This window comes from Vigna umbellata, chromosome 1, assembly GCF_029865625.1.
Source record: "Vigna umbellata cultivar VRB3 chromosome 1, Vumbellata_1.0, whole genome shotgun sequence".
Taxonomy (NCBI): Eukaryota; Viridiplantae; Streptophyta; class Magnoliopsida; order Fabales; family Fabaceae; genus Vigna; species Vigna umbellata.
This window is the reverse complement of record NC_142165.1, coordinates 13,583,661-13,599,796: the sequence shown is the minus strand read 5'-3', so window position 1 is coordinate 13,599,796 and position 16,136 is coordinate 13,583,661. Positions and strand designations below refer to the sequence as shown.

Here is a 16,136-nt window from a genome sequence, read left to right as displayed (position 1 = left end):
TTTCTTTTTTTTATATATAAAATGAAAACATATAATACGGGTTTAAAACCCAAAACTGTTAGCTAGTACATAGTATTTATAATTAAGTTTATTTTGTTCAAGAAGTTTAATAACCAACTTTTATTTCTTAAATAATTATAATCAAATCAATATATTTAGTTTTGTTTAAAATGTTATCATTATATATAGGTTAACAGATGAAAAATAAATAAAGAATATTGAAAAAATAAAAACACTACGAAAAGATATAAAATGTATCTGAAAAGATTAAAAGAAAAGCATTTCCTTTGAAGTAAAGATTATTGGAAAGAATAAAATATATGAAGAGTGAAACAATGTGGTGGGTTTATTTTTTGGATAATAAATGAGATGTAGTTGGAGTATTAAACGCAATTCCCATTTTTTTGGGGCATTGACTCCTCAGTCAATTTCATTTTTGTGGATAAGATGGACACTACAATAAATTTGTGGAAATCAAACCTATAGGCCCCATTTTTGTCGAAATTGACTCCAACAAGTCAATTCCATTGACAATGAAGGTTCAATATTAGAAGCTGTGCCATTTTTTGTTTACAAGTCACAATCAAAGAACCCCATCTCCTATTTTAATTTGGCTATAAATCTTCATCTTTGATACTTAGCTATATGCACATTTTTCCTTTAAAGTAAATCCCAGCGAACACTTGCACTTAAACAGAGTTAGATATGAAGTCATGGGTGGGGTGGTTGCTTCTTCTATGTTTCCATATGTTCTTCTTTCACTTCTCATTCTCTCATTCCTTATGTCATCCTCACGATAATATTGCCTTGCTTCAATTCAAAAACTCTCTCAATTTTTCTGATAGCTATTATTGTGGTAATGTTGATCCAAAGATAGCAACTTGGGAAAATGGAACAGAATGTTGTTCATGGGCTGGGGTTACTTGCCATCCCATTTCTCGTCGTGTCATAGGCCTCGATGTCTCATGTAGTGGTCTTTACGGTGAAATCCTTCCGAACAATACCTTTTTCTATCTTTCTCATCTCCAATCACTTAATCTTGCTTTCAATTATATCGACTTTCAACTTTCATCTCTTTTTGGTGGATTTGTGAGTCTCACACACCTCAATTTGTCTTATTGTGGTTTTGAAGGTGAAATTCATTCCCAAATCTCACAACTTTCCAAATTGGAATCACTTGATCTCTCTCATAATTTTATGTTAAGGTGGAAAGAAAGCAGTTGGAAGAAGTTCCTCCAAAACACAACATTTTTAAAAGAGCTTATTTTGGATGAAGTAAACATGTCTTTAAGTTTGATGAGTCCGCTCAACCTGTCTACCTCTTTGGTCAGTCTTAGTCTCAGTTCCACTCATATTCGAGGAAGCTTTAAAAATGACATCTTATGCTTACCAAAACTTCAACAGTTGGACTTGTCAGATAATTACGGCCTCAACGGCCGCCATCATCTTCCCAGCTTGAGTTGTAGTGCTGCTTCTCTCACTATATTAGATCTTTCATCTAATGACTTTGAGGGGTCAATCCCTACCTCTTTCTCCAACCTCACGCATCTTACTGTCCTTGATCTCTCATATAACATCTATCTCAACGGTTCAATTCCCTCCTCCCTCTTAACCTTTCCCAGTCTAACTCTTTTGGATCTTCAATTTAATCAATTCAGTGGCCAAATCCCAAATGTCTTTCCCCAGGCAAACAGTTTTGAAAAACTAGATTTGAGTCATAACAATATAGAAGGAGAGCTACCATCAACACTTTCAAATCTCCAATGGCTCGATTTCTTGGATCTTTCAATGAATAAATTGAGTGGTCAAATTCCATTGTCAATTCTAAATCTTCAATATCTTGTTTTCTTAGATCTTTCACATAATATATTGGAGGGTCCTCTGCCTAACAAAATAATAAGTCTTTCAAACCTAACTCGGTTATACTTGAATGACAACTTACTAAATGAAACAATTCCTGTTTGGTGTTTATCTTTGCCATATTTGCTAGAGCTAGATCTATCAGATAATCAGTTCACAGGACATATAAGTGCTATGGTGTCACAATCCTTTGAATTTCTGTATTTGTGCAACAACAAGCTACAGGGCAATATTCCACAATCAATCTTCACTCTTGTAAATCTTAGCCAATTATGTTTATCATCAAACAACTTTAGTGGTTTTCACAACGTCAATTACAATTTCCCCAGGTTAGAGAGATTGTATTTATCTTCTTTAGGTCTGACTGAGTTTCCAAAATTGGCAGGAAAAGTCCCAATGTTGATAGAACTTGATCTATCCAACAACAAATTGAATGGAACAGTTCCCAAGTGGTTACATGAAATCGATTCATTAGGTTATTTATACCTATCCCAAAACTTGTTGACGACTCCAATGAAGCACTTCTCAAGGAACTACAACCTTCAATTCCTTGATCTTAGTTTCAATTTACTCACTGACGACATCTCTTCCTCCATTTGTAATGTAAGTTCACTTGAGGGTCTTGTCTTGTCTCACAATAAGTTGGTAGGTGTCATTCCACCATGCCTTGCAAACTTGTCTTCCCTTGCTATTTTGGATTTACAAAGGAACAAACTAAATGGCACATTACCAAGCAATTTCTCAACGAATAGTTTTCTCACCATTATGAATCTCAATGACAACCAATTAGAAGGTATTTTGCCAAAATCTTTGTCAAATTGCAGACTATTGGTGGTCTTGAATCTTGCCAACAATCAAATTGAGGACAAATTTCCTGATTGGCTTCAAACTCTACCAATGTTGACAATATTGGTATTGCGTGCCAACAAATTGTACGGTCCCCTTCCAAGTTTAAAGATGAAACATGGATTTTCAAGTTTACTAATTTTTGATATCTCATACAACTACTTCAGTGGTTCAATACCAAAAACCTATATACAAAATTTTCAAGCCATGAAGAATGTTATTCGTTACGAAGTGGGCGAGCTATACATACGACCTTACAGTAGATCTGTAACTGAATTTGCAACCGTAACAACAAAAGCCACAAACATGACATTCAAAAAATTTCCAAAAAACTTCATAACCATTGATTTATCCAGAAACAAATTTGAAGGAGAGATTCCATATGTAATTGGAGAGCTTCATGCTCTTAGAGGACTCAACTTTTCCCATAATAGACTGAGTGGTTCTATTTCCCAATCCATTGGAAATTTGACAAATTTGGAATCATTGGATCTCTCCTCAAATATGTTGATTGGTAGGATACCCATTGTATTAACCAATTTGAACTTTCTTGAAGTCCTGAATCTTTCCTATAATCATCTTGTTGGAGAAATACCTGAAGGAAAACAGTTCAACACTTTTGAAAATAACTCCTACATTGGAAACTCAGGACTATGTGGGTTCCCATTGTCAAAGAAATGCAACAACACTAAACAACAATCTTCATCTTCTCCAAGCTTTTGGCGAGAAGAGAGATTTGAATTTGGATAGGAAGCAGTTGTTATAGGATATGGATGTGGAATAATATTTGGAATTGGCTTAGGATCTTTTGTATTGTTCATTGGAAAGCCTGAATGGCTTGTGAAAATGGTCGGAGGTGGTCTTCGAAAAAGATGAGAAGAAGGTGAAATATTTGAAGTAGTGAAAAGTGACAAAATAAATGAGTGGATATGTGGTATGATAGCAAAAAGTTCCATGCACTTGTTCTTGTTCAATTTCAATTTTGTTGGAAAAAAATTGTAAGTCAAAAATCTTATCACACCATGTTGTATGGAAGATTTGATCAATGTTTAATTGTAAAATAAATGCGTTCTACTTTTGTTGCCATATTTTTCAAATTTTATTTGTAGGATGAACGAACTCATTTAATCAAGTCACATTATTGAGATAATAATACATACCAAATTTTAAAATAAATAACAAAAAATTTAAACTAATTTATCTAAAATACCTTATACTTGTTCATATTATGAAACACATAACAAATAAAGAAATAAAATAATTGACGTTGTGTGTGTTTTGGCCCTACTCGATAAGCATTATAAATTTAATACCAATTGTTAAAAAATAATTAAGATATAAGACAAAGAATTAGCTAGGACGTGGGGTTGTGGGGCACATATTATTGGGATTTACAATTTACTTTTGTACCAGTTTAACCTTTTAGTTTTCTTTAGTTTCTAATTGAAATATTAATAGGCATAAACTTTTAAATATTGTTTTTGATAAAATATTTATTAATTCAATGTTTTGATAAAATAAATCTTGCAATGACAAACCTATTCATATTTAAATTGTTTTCCTAGTACATCAACCTTTGGCCAAAAAGTTTCACAAATAACTATATCAACTATATTGTTTTCCGAGGACATCAACGTTTGTCCTAGAAGTTTCACAAATAACTATATTGCCTATAAAATTTATTTTTAGCTAACAAAACGATGTGTTTATTAATGAGAATAGTCACAAAATAGAGGAAAAGGCAAGTCAATGTTATATTCGAGAAACTCTAAAACTATTCCATCAAAAGAGTATGCATTTCATAGGACCATGCGAGTATTAGCAATGTTATACACAATGGTATGTTAAGACCGTATTCATTGACTTAAAGCATTTTTTTTTCATTATCCAATAAGATATTTTTTTAATCTCATTAAGTAATTTGTCGGCTTTTCAGGTTTTAATGATTTAAAGATTAAGCCATGTGTTAGTAGAGGGTTTTAAGCCTAACTCAACCCCACAAAACCGGCTTGTAGGGTGAGGTTTGCATCCACTTATAAAGTAAGAATTGACCTTATCTCTAGTCGATGTGGGACTTCCAACACCATGGAAAATCAAGCTCCTTTAATTATATCAATGCAGGTATGCACGCATTCTTTAATGGTCTTCTCAAAATCAACTTTGTTTATTGGGTGTTGCTCCCTCCACCACCTCAAGTGTTTTTGCATCTCTTCACTATTTTCATTTATTTCAAAAATACTCTATACTTCTCCACTATTTTTTTTTATTCCAAAAATATCCTACACCTCTCCTTTACTATCTTCAACAATCTTTCTCTTTTTTTCTCTGCATTAATGGAACATTTATGTTCTTAACAATATTTCTTTTTCTCTCTCTGCATTAATAGAGCATTTTGCTTAGATTTGAACTTGTGATATATTCCAAAATGTAAAATAACTTGAATATTATTTACATGACTCAAATAACTTGAATAAAGTATTTAATTTATTAGATAAATAATATAAAAATATTATTAAATACTTAAAATATAAAAGAAAAATTATTTGTTAAATATTTGGAATTTATTTAGTTATTTCGTTATTATAAAGTTAGTATATAATAATAATAATATATTATTATTTACTATTAATATTATTATGTATTTGCATCTAACTTTTAAGTTTATAAAGTGGAAGTGGTAGAAGCACTAATATTGAAATTTCTCTGAATTTTATATTTTGTAATATATTACAAGTTCAAATCTGAGCCATATGAATGCTCCATTAATGCAGAGAGAGAAAGATTATTGAGGATAGTGGGAGGTGTAAGATATTTTTGGAATAAAAGAAAATAGTGAGGAGGTGTAGAATATTTTTGGAATAAAAGAAAATAGTGGGGAGGTGTAGGAGCACTTGGGGTGGTGGAGGGAGCAACACCCTTGTTTCTTTTAACTATTGTTGTTGGATAATGTAAATCATAGTATCACCTTTCTTTTGCGGAGAAGCCAAAGGTGTTTTCCCTTTTAACTAAATAATTATCTAATTGTTTATTCTAATATTATTTTAACTTCATTATTTTATTTGTAGAGTTTTAATTATTCATCTCCAATAGAAGTTTTAGACATTGAAAACACTAAAACTACATGAGTTTTCTTTTAGTGTTAGTAAGTTGTAAAAATTTGACAACAATTTAATAGTATATTTAGGTTAATGTAATATTTGAATTTAATATATAGTTTTATGTACCAATAATGTATAAATATTATTAGACAATTTAATATATTGAAATGAATTTTATTTTGTTTATTGATAATAAATTGATTATAATACATGATACATTGATAATAAATTAATTGGATGAGATCATAATAGAAGTAAAAATTGATCGGATGTCAAATGTACACAATTTTTGTTTTTTAAAAAACAACCTTTTATAACATACATGTAGTATGAAAAATATGTATTATGACAGGTGAACAATTACCTATCATAGTACATGAGAAATATTATGACAGATAAAAATAAATACATCATATTAGCCTACATATTATGTGATAAATAAAATTCTATCATAATAGACTGCACATATTATGACAAGCGATATAAAATATGTCATGATATGTTAAGCTTATTATGACGTATTTTTTAGCTATGTCTTAAAAAAGCGTAGACCTATTATGATTGCCACACCTATTATGACAATTCATGTTATAATAGGTTAATTTTACCTATCATAAAAAGTCATTTTCTTGTGACGAATGTTCCTTAACATATCCATGTTATATTGTGACGTCTCCAACTGGTTCTTATTAAAGATGACAATCTTTGTGATGAATTGTCATTGACTTATTAATCTACTACATTGTATCGTCTCCATCTCTATCTTATTTCACATTCTTCTTTTATTTCTATCTCTAGAAAATTCAAATACATATCGATCATATTATTTCCTAGGTAGAATCTTTTCTTCTAACACATGTTTTTTAAGTCCATAGACTACAAATTTTTCCTAATCTATTATGTATTATAAACTGCACTTTTTAACCATAGCCTATAACTCACTCTTTTTTTTCTAGATATACTATGATTCATTAATCATGGTTTAAGGTTAAAAATAATCATAGTCGCATCCTCGGGCTGTACTAGTCATCTTTAACAAATTAATTTGAAGAATTAGATTAATTGAATCAAAACTTAATAGTTTAAAATTTTCAACTAGTTCATCAAATTTTACTAACGGGGGAAGGGATAACTAGAAGATCGTTTTCGCCTGTCCCTCATAATCTTGATATTGCATTATTTGTTAAATTAATAGTTGCTGCTCCTCCTTATAATGTATTGTTTAATCTTATATTTATCTTACCATTAATTTCAACTCATTACTTGTTCCAAAAAGTTGAAGTTCCTTACCTAATTCTTCTTTTAATTTTGAAATAAATGAAACCACTAAGAGGAAAGGCTAATCACTAGGAAAGCATATATATTCACTAATTATGCTGATTCACATATTTCGCGATTCATCAACTTCAAACCATTCAAAAAGAGAAGAGAAATGGATGCAAGGGACCAATAATGTATTAAAGTTAAAGTGTTTGAGTCTACACTCTCAAAACTAAAAAACACGTTAGGACCTATAATAAACAATACTAAAAAGATAAAAAAAGAAAAAATTAATGGCAAAGAATTGATTGAAAAATATATCTGTTACTGTATGGCAAACTTCTGACTCTTCAGCTCGTACAGAGTATTTATAATTAAGTTTATTCTGTTCAAAAAGTTTGATGACCGACCTTTATTTCTTAAATAATTATAAACAAATCAATATATTTAATTTTGTTTAAAATGCTATCATTTAAAGAAATCAATATATACAGTTAACAAATGACAAATTATTAAATGGTATTAAAAAAATTAAAAATACTACAAAAAGAAATAGAAAGTGTATCTGAAAAAAATAAAGAGAATAACATTTTCTTTAAAGTAAAGATTATAGGGGAGAATAAAATATTTTCTATTACACTTTTGACAGTTAAATTATCATCATTTTACAAATTCTATTATCCATGTTTTCCATGCATTTTATCATCAAAAGTTTTTATTTCATTAATTTTACAGCAGTGACTTGATATCAGAAATGTTTTTAGAAGATAAAAGAAGTAGCCAATTCTTTAAAAATCATGTCATATTAAACTCATTTTATTGATTTAAAAAAAAATCCTGGCATATCTTTATTAGAAACTTAATAGATTGATTTATAAGAATGGGTATAGTAAAATATGTTTTGGATTATAAAATGTATAAAATAACGATAGTTGAATAGTAAAATATTATTAAAGTTTGAAAATCCTTTGTCAAAATGGCATACATTTGAAGATGAAAATCAAAGCCATATGACCCGTTTTTGCAGGCAATGACTCGAAGTCAATTCCACTAGCAATTTTGGGAGAATCTGAAGTGGGTTATGGAAAATTTAGACTCTAAATTTTTTATGTAAGAAATAAAAGTGTTAGTGGAGTTATGTCAAATGACTTTCCAAGTGGGAAAAATGGGAACGATCTTGAAAGCGTAAAGAAAGGATTAGAAGATAATATAGTTTTTCATCGTGTGGGAGAAATACCCCAAGGAAAACAGTTTAATACTTTTTCATATGACTCCTATGTAGGAAACTCCAGATTATGTGGCTTCCATCTTCTCCGAGCTTCTGGAGAAAAGAGAAATTTGGATCCTTTGTTTGAAACAAAGCTGCATATATTTAAGAAATAGGAAGTTCCTTAAGCTTTTCCTAAATGCCTAAATTGATTCTGCATCAGATTTAAAAGAAAACCAGAGGCAACCTTCTTCCCCTTCTAATTGAAAGTAACGTATTATACCTGGATTTCTTGATGTTGTGATACTTGATCTGTAATACATGTTTTTCTAGCTATATATTTTTACCTTGCTGCATGAATGTTTTTATTAAACGAAAAACTAGATGAGCTTGTGGAAGAACGGAAACTTTGTTGCCATGTTATGATTACACTTTATTTTTAGTTTTTTTGGTAATGCTTTATGTCTCACCATTACACTTAAATGGGCATACTGTTAATTGATTGACTGGGTATAGGAAACTTGGGTGGTTCAGTGATTTTTATGAATATGAAGTTCTAAAAGTTTCTTTTAAATAAACATGAAAGATAAATAAAATAGCAAATATGGTGTTAAGCTACTGGAGTTTATAAAATAATTGACGCATGGGAGGAAGGATTAAATATGGAAATTTTATATGGGTGCGTAAAAAAATATGATGATAAGCTGCTGGAATTTATTTTTAATAGACGCATAGTAAGGAGTATTGAATCTAGAAAATGATTTATTATGTGGCAATTCTTTTGTTGTAAAATAAATTTGATGTATAGTCTTAAGGACTTGAAGGTGTAGTAATTGGTTGTTTTAATTGGTTAAGTTCATTTTAATATTTAATGTATGGTTAACATGTATGGTGTTATGAGTATGAACTTCAAACCTTATAATTTGTATGTGACGTGAATATTTGACTGTGAATGACTAAGCAAAGATTAATTTACTATTAATCCCATATATAATTTTCACAATATGGTATCTAGAGTCAGGTTCTATTTTGTTGTCGGCGGTGACGCTATCTACTACTGTTGGGGGCGCCATCGTCTACTGCTGTCACTACTAGAGTTTTAGTTTCGACCGACGATCACATGCTTTTGATTATCTCGGCCAGGCAACCACCATGCCATCAACACGCCTTCATCGGAGCTCATACGCACTCTTAGTGCCTTTTGAAGTTGTTGATTTGATTCCTTTTCCATCGTGCATGGTAACATGTCTAGTAGCAATTTAAAGTGTTGGGATCACTCATTTTCCTCTTTCAGGTTCATTGTGCATTGTCGCACGTCCCGTCTCCTCTCATATAGCTATTCAGAGCATCGAGGTTGCTCTTTTTTCCTTTTTCAAATGCCTTGATTGGAGAATCTTGGATTTTTATGGTTTCTTTCTCCTGTTCATCCATACTTCTTCCACTATCGTTTCTTCTGACCTCCCTTTTGTTACCATTGTTTGATCCGTCCATATATGAATTTTCTCCCATAGAATAAAATGGCTTTTGTTAGTTTATTTATAGTTATGGTGGCTCTCAAACAATGATCTCTTTATCCACTTGATGTCAACAATGCATTGTGATTGGCAAGAAGAGATTTACATGAAATAACCTCTCAATTTGCTGCTCAGGAAAGTCTTTCGGGTTGGTATTTCGTCTTGCAAATCATTAATAATTTGGTGTCACTCGAGTGCAAAATCAGATATTTTCACTATATTAGTAACAAGTTTGGTACATACGATACTTATGTACTAGCTTGAGGGGAGTGTTAGATATATTATCTTTATTTTATATTTATGTTTTATCTTTACTGAGTTTGTTAAATAGAGGATACACTAGTGGAGAAAAGACCTCTAACGTCACCCTTTAGATGTCCGACCCTCAAATATTCAACGTAAAAAATGACTGGTGGCATTTTTCATAAATAAAACAACCATATAGACGTCTGTTCTGGAGGGAACAGACGTTTAAAGCCATATAGACGTCTAATATGGGGGAACAAACTTCTATATACTCATTTTTGAAATCTTAAAAGTAACTTTTTAACTCCATTTAGACGTCCGATCTCGCCAATATGACTTCTACAGCCATATAGAAGTCCGATGTAGGGAACCGACTTCTATATATTCATTTTTGAAATCTAAAAAGTCACTTTTTAACTCCATTTAGACGTCTGATCCCGCCAATCCGACTTCTACAACCATATAGACGTCTGATGTGGGGGAACTGACTTCTATATGGCTGCATTAAAACACCACGAACGCAAGACAGCAGTTACGCGCACTTAATGTTCATCATCTTCCTCGTGTTTTCTCTCTACAGATTACGCTTTTCAGGTTCATTTTCTCAGTTTTGCACCGTTTTAAATTAATTTTACTATGATTACATCACTCTTTGATGCATTGTCTTTCATTTGAACCGATTAAAATACGTTTTCGTTGGGTTTTGGTGCAGTTTTGCTCGTGTCCTTGGGCAGCGTTCCCGGGCGGCGATTTCTTGTGTTTTGCACTCCTCCAATTCTCTCCACTACGTTTTTAAAACCATCAAATTAAAAAAACGTACAATACATCCTCTTCAACTAAAATATAAAGTTGTAAACTCGAATCACCATGAGCCAGAAGCAACCCAAGAGACCTCAAGCGGAAAAAGATGCAATCAAATACGACAACGTTTTAGACGTTTGATCTATAGTGTCAGACGTCTATATAGATGTCTGACCTGTATGGTCGAACGTCTATATAGATGTCTGACCTGTTGGGTCCGACGTCTCATTAACGTCACCCATATAGACGTCGAACAGAGATCAAACATTAAAAACCCAAAATAATATACGTCTAAAGCCCTTCAGTAATATATTCAACACAAATGAGATTGATTCCGTATATAGTTTTTACTATGTTAAATATAATATCTTTATTTGATATTTATTTAACACTTAGTGTATCTTTATTTTTCTTCTTTTGCTATAAAATCCAAACATATAATACGAGTGTAAAACCCAAAACTGTTAGCTCATACATAGGATTTATAATTAAGTTTATTCTGATCAACAAGTTTAGTAACCAACTTTTATTTCTTAAATAATTATAATCAAATCAATATATTTAGTTTTGTTTAAAATGCTACCATTATATATAGGTTAACCGATGAAAAATAAATCAATAATATTGAAAAAAATAAAAATACTACGAAAAGATATAAAATGTATCTGAAAAGATTAAAAGAATAGCATTTCGTTTGCAGTAAAGATGGTAAGAAAGAATAAAATATATGAAGAGTAAAACAATGTGGTGGGTTTATTTTTTGGATAATTATTAGTTAAAAAATAAAAAAGAAAGTATTTGATAAAAAATGAAGATATGTTGTTGCGATAACTGTTGGTAGTTGGAATATTAAAGCGAGGTCCCATTTTTTGGGGCATTGACTCGAAGTCAATTCCGTTTTTGTGGATAAGATAGAGAGTACGATAAATTTGAAGAAGGAAATCAAACCTATATAGGCCCCATTTTTGTCGACAATGACTCCAACAAGTCAATTCCATTGACAATGCTGCTACAATATTAGAAGCTGAGCCATATTTTGTTTAGAAGTCACAATCAAACATTAATTTGGTCACAATCAAAGAACCCCATCTCCCTATTTTATTTTGGCTATAAATCTTCATCTTTGATTACTTAGCCGTATGCACATTTTTCCTTTAAAGTAAATCCCAGTGAACATTTGTACTTAACCACAGTTAGATATGGAGTCATGGGTGGGGTGGTTACTTCTTCTGTGTTGCCATATGTTTCACTTCTCATTCTCTCATTCCTTATGTCATCCTCACGATAAAATTGCCTTGCTCCAATTCAAAACCTCTAATACTTTTTCTTTTGGGTCAGAAGAGACCTCTCTCACTTATGATGATACCACTTATGCTGTTTCCACCTATGCTGCATGCAGTGATATGGATCCAAAGACACCAAAATGGGAAAATGAGACAGATTGTTGCTCATGGGTTGGAGTTACTTGCCATCCCATTTCTGGTCGTGTCATAGGCCTTGATGTCTCATGCAGTGACCTTTTTGATGCAATTCTTCCGAACAGTACCTTTTTCTATCTTTCTCATCTTCAATCACTTAATCTTGCTTTCAATTATTTCAACTTTCAACTTTCACCTCTCTTTGGTGGATTTGTGAGTCTCACACACCTCAACTTGTCTTATTGTCTCTTTGAAGGTGAAATTCCTTCTCAAATCTCACAACTTTCTAAATTAGAATCACTTGATCTCTCTCATAATTTCATGTTAAAGTGGAAAGAAAGCAGTTGGAAGAAGTTCCTCCAAAACACAACATTTTTAAAGGAGCTTATTTTGGATGATGTAGATATGACTCAAAGTTCAATGAGGCCACTCAACCAGTCTATCTCTTTAGTTAGTCTTAGTCTCAGTTACACTGGAGTATGGGGAAACTTGAAAAATGACATCTTATGCTTACCAAAACTTCAACAGTTACACTTGTCATATATTCATAACCGTCTCAATGGTCGGCATCTTCCCAACTTGAGTTGTAGTGCTGCTTCTCTCACTATATTGGATCTTTCATTTAATCAATTTGAGGGGCCAATCCCTGTCTCTTTCTCCAACCTCACACATCTTACTTTCCTTGATCTGTCACATAACATCTATCTCAATGGTTCAATCCCATCCTCTCTTTTAACACTTCCATATTTAAGTTTTTTAGATCTGGGATTCAATCAATTCGGTGACCAAATCCCAAATGTCTTTCCCCAGTCAAATAAGTTTCAAGAATTAGATTTGAGTCATAACAATATAGAAGGAGAGCTACCATCAACACTTTCAAATCTCCAATGGCTCGTTTTCTTGGATCTTTCAATGAATAAATTGAGTGGTCAAATTCCATTGTCAATTCTAAATCTTCAATATCTTGTTTTCTTAGATCTTTCACATAATAGATTTGAGGGTCCTCTGCCTAACAAAATAATAAGTCTTTCAAACCTAACTCGGTTATACTTGAATGACAACTTACTAAATGAAACAATTCCTGTTTGGTGTTTATCTTTGACATATTTGCTAGAGCTATATCTATCAAATAATCAGTTCACAGGACATATAAGTGTTGTGGTGTCACAGTCCTTTGAGTTTCTGTATTTGTGCAACAACAAGCTACAGGGCAATATTCCACAATCAATCTTCACTCTTGTAAATCTTGGCCAATTATGTTTATCATCAAACAATTTTAGTGGTTTTCACAATGTCAATTACAATTTCCCCAGGTTAGAGAGATTGTATTTATCTTCTTTAGGTCTGACTGAGTTTCCAAAATTGGGAGGAAAAGTCCCAAGGTTGACAGAACTTGATCTATCCAACAACAAATTGAATGGAACAGTTCCCAAGTGGTTACATGAAATCGATTCATTAAATTATTTGAACCTATCCCAAAACTTGTTGACAACTCCAATGAAGCAATTCTCAAGGAACTACAATCTCCAATTCCTTGATCTTAGTTTAAATTTACTCACTGGCGACATCTCTTCCTCCATTTGTAATGTAAGTTCACTTAATGTTCTCCTCTTGTCTCACAATAAGTTGGTAGGTGTCATTCCACCATGCCTTGCAAACTTGTCTTCCCTTTCTATTTTGGATTTAAAAAGGAACAAACTAAATGGTACATTACCAAGTAATTTCTCAATGAATAGTCCTCTCAGCGTTATGAATCTCAATGACAACCAATTAGAAGGTATTTTGCCAAAATCTTTGTCAAAGTGCACACAATTAGAGATCTTGAATCTTGCCAACAATCAAATTGAGGACAAATTTCCTGATTGGCTTCAAACTCTACCATTGTTGACAATATTGGTATTGCATGGCAACAATTTCTACGGTCCCATTCCAAGTTTAAGGATGAAACATGGATTTTCAAGTTTACTTATTTTTGATATCTCATCCAACTACTTCAATGGTTCAATACCAAAAACCTATATACAAAATTTTCAAGCCATGAAGAATGTTATTCGTTACAAAGTGGGCGAGCTATACATTCAACCTTACAGTAACAGATCTGTAGCTGAATTTGCAACCATAACAACAAAAGCTATAACTATGACATTTAAAAAAATCCCAAAAAACTTTATGACCATTGATTTATCCAGAAACAAATTTGAAGGAGAGATTCCATATGTGATTGGAGAGCTTCATGCTCTTAAAGGACTCAACTTTTCTCATAATAGACTCAGTGGTTCTATTCCCCAATCCATTGGAAATTTGACAAATTTGGAATCACTGGATCTCTCCTCAAATATGTTCATGGGTAGGATACCCATAGAATTAACCAATTTGAACTTTCTTGAAGTCCTGAATCTTTCCTATAATCATCTTGTTGGAGAAATACCTCAAGAAAAACAGTTCAACACTTTTGAAAATAACTCCTACATTGGAAACTCAGGACTATGTGGGTTCCCATTGTCAAAGAACTGCAGTAGCACTGAACAAGAATCTCCATCTTCTCCAAACTTCTGGCGAGAAGAGGGATTTGAATTTGGATGGGAAGCAGTTGTTATAGGATATGGATGTGGAATAATAGTTGGAATTGGTCTTGGAATTTTTGTATTATTCATTGGAAAGCCTAAATGGCTTGTGAAAATGGTCAGAGGTGGTCTTCGTAAAAAGATAAGAAGAAGGTGAAATATGTGAAGTAGTGAAAAGTGACAGAATAAATGAGTGGATATGTGGCATGACTGCAAAAAGTTTCATGCACTTATTCTTGTTTACACCATGTTGTATGGAAGATTTGATCAATGTTTAACTGTAAAATAAATGTATTCTACTTTTGTTGTCACATTTTTCAAATTTTATTTGAGATGAATGGACTGGTTTAATCAAGCCATAATATTGAGATAATAACACGTACCAAATTTTAAAATAAATAATAAAAAAATTAAACTAATTTATCAAAAATACCTTATAATTGTTCATGTTATGAAACATAACAAATAAAGAAATAACGCAATTCACATTGCTTGTGTGTTTTGGCCCTACCCGAAAAGAATTATGAATTTAATACTAATTAATAAAAATTATGAATTTAATACTAATTGATTATGAATTTAATACTAATTGATAAGAATTATGAATTTAGTAGTAATTGTTAAAAAATAATTAAGATAGAAGACAACAAATTAGAACATGGGGTCGTGGGGCACATATTGGGATTTACAATTTACTTTTGCACCATTTTAACCTTTTAATTTTCTGTAGTTTCTAATCAAAATTTTAATAGACGTAAACTTTTAATTATTTTTTGATAAATTATTTATTCATTCAACATTTAGATAATATAAATCATGGAATGACAAACCTACTCGTATTTAAGTTGTTTTCCTAGTACATCAACGTTTGGCCAAAAAGTTTCACAAATAACTATATTGGCTATAAAATTTATTTAGTCTCCTAAAATCTCATAGCTAACAAAACATACATGTATTTATTAATGAGAATAGTCACAAAATAGAGTAAAATTGTATGTTATATTTGAGAAACTGTAAAACCATTCCATCAAAGAGTATGCATTTCATAGCATTCTGAAATTCTAAAACTACTTTATCATCCCTTTCAATGTCAACATAACCAAAAAAAAAAAGAGTCAACGTATGAAACTGGAGGAAATGATTTTCAAAACAAACAACAAATAATCTTCGCACTTGAATGAATTTGATTTAGGGACTACACTATGTTGTGTTTTTTTTATCGTTAATATAATAACATGAAAGAGAATTATCTCTTAATACGAATTTGAGAACAAATTCTACTTTAAAAAAATGTGATAGAATATTATCTTTTAATCCATTAT

The 16,136-nt window shown here is 31.6% G+C and overlaps 2 protein-coding genes across 2 annotated transcripts; both read left to right on the top strand.

Moving 5' to 3' along the window:
- The first annotated feature begins 665 nt into the window (after positions 1 to 665).
- LOC148204705 (uncharacterized) lies at positions 666 to 3,780 on the top strand. The gene has a single exon (XM_088096029.1). The coding sequence runs from the start codon at positions 706 to 708 to the stop codon at positions 3,454 to 3,456; it is 2,751 nt and encodes a 916-aa protein (XP_087952155.1). The 5' UTR covers positions 666 to 705; the 3' UTR covers positions 3,457 to 3,780.
- An 8,216-nt stretch (positions 3,781 to 11,996) lies between these two features.
- Positions 11,997 to 15,125, top strand: LOC124821605 (receptor-like protein 41). The gene has a single exon (XM_047293518.2). The coding sequence runs from the start codon at positions 12,032 to 12,034 to the stop codon at positions 14,969 to 14,971; it is 2,940 nt and encodes a 979-aa protein (XP_047149474.2). The 5' UTR covers positions 11,997 to 12,031; the 3' UTR covers positions 14,972 to 15,125.
- Positions 15,126 to 16,136: the final 1,011 nt, after the last annotated feature.

What these genes read in the sequence shown, in the direction of transcription:
- LOC148204705 (XM_088096029.1), top strand. Translation starts at nt 706, where the DNA reads ATGAAGTCATGGGTGGGGTGGTTGCTTCTTCTATGTTTCCATATGTTC.
- LOC124821605 (XM_047293518.2), top strand. Translation starts at nt 12,032, where the DNA reads ATGGAGTCATGGGTGGGGTGGTTACTTCTTCTGTGTTGCCATATGTTT.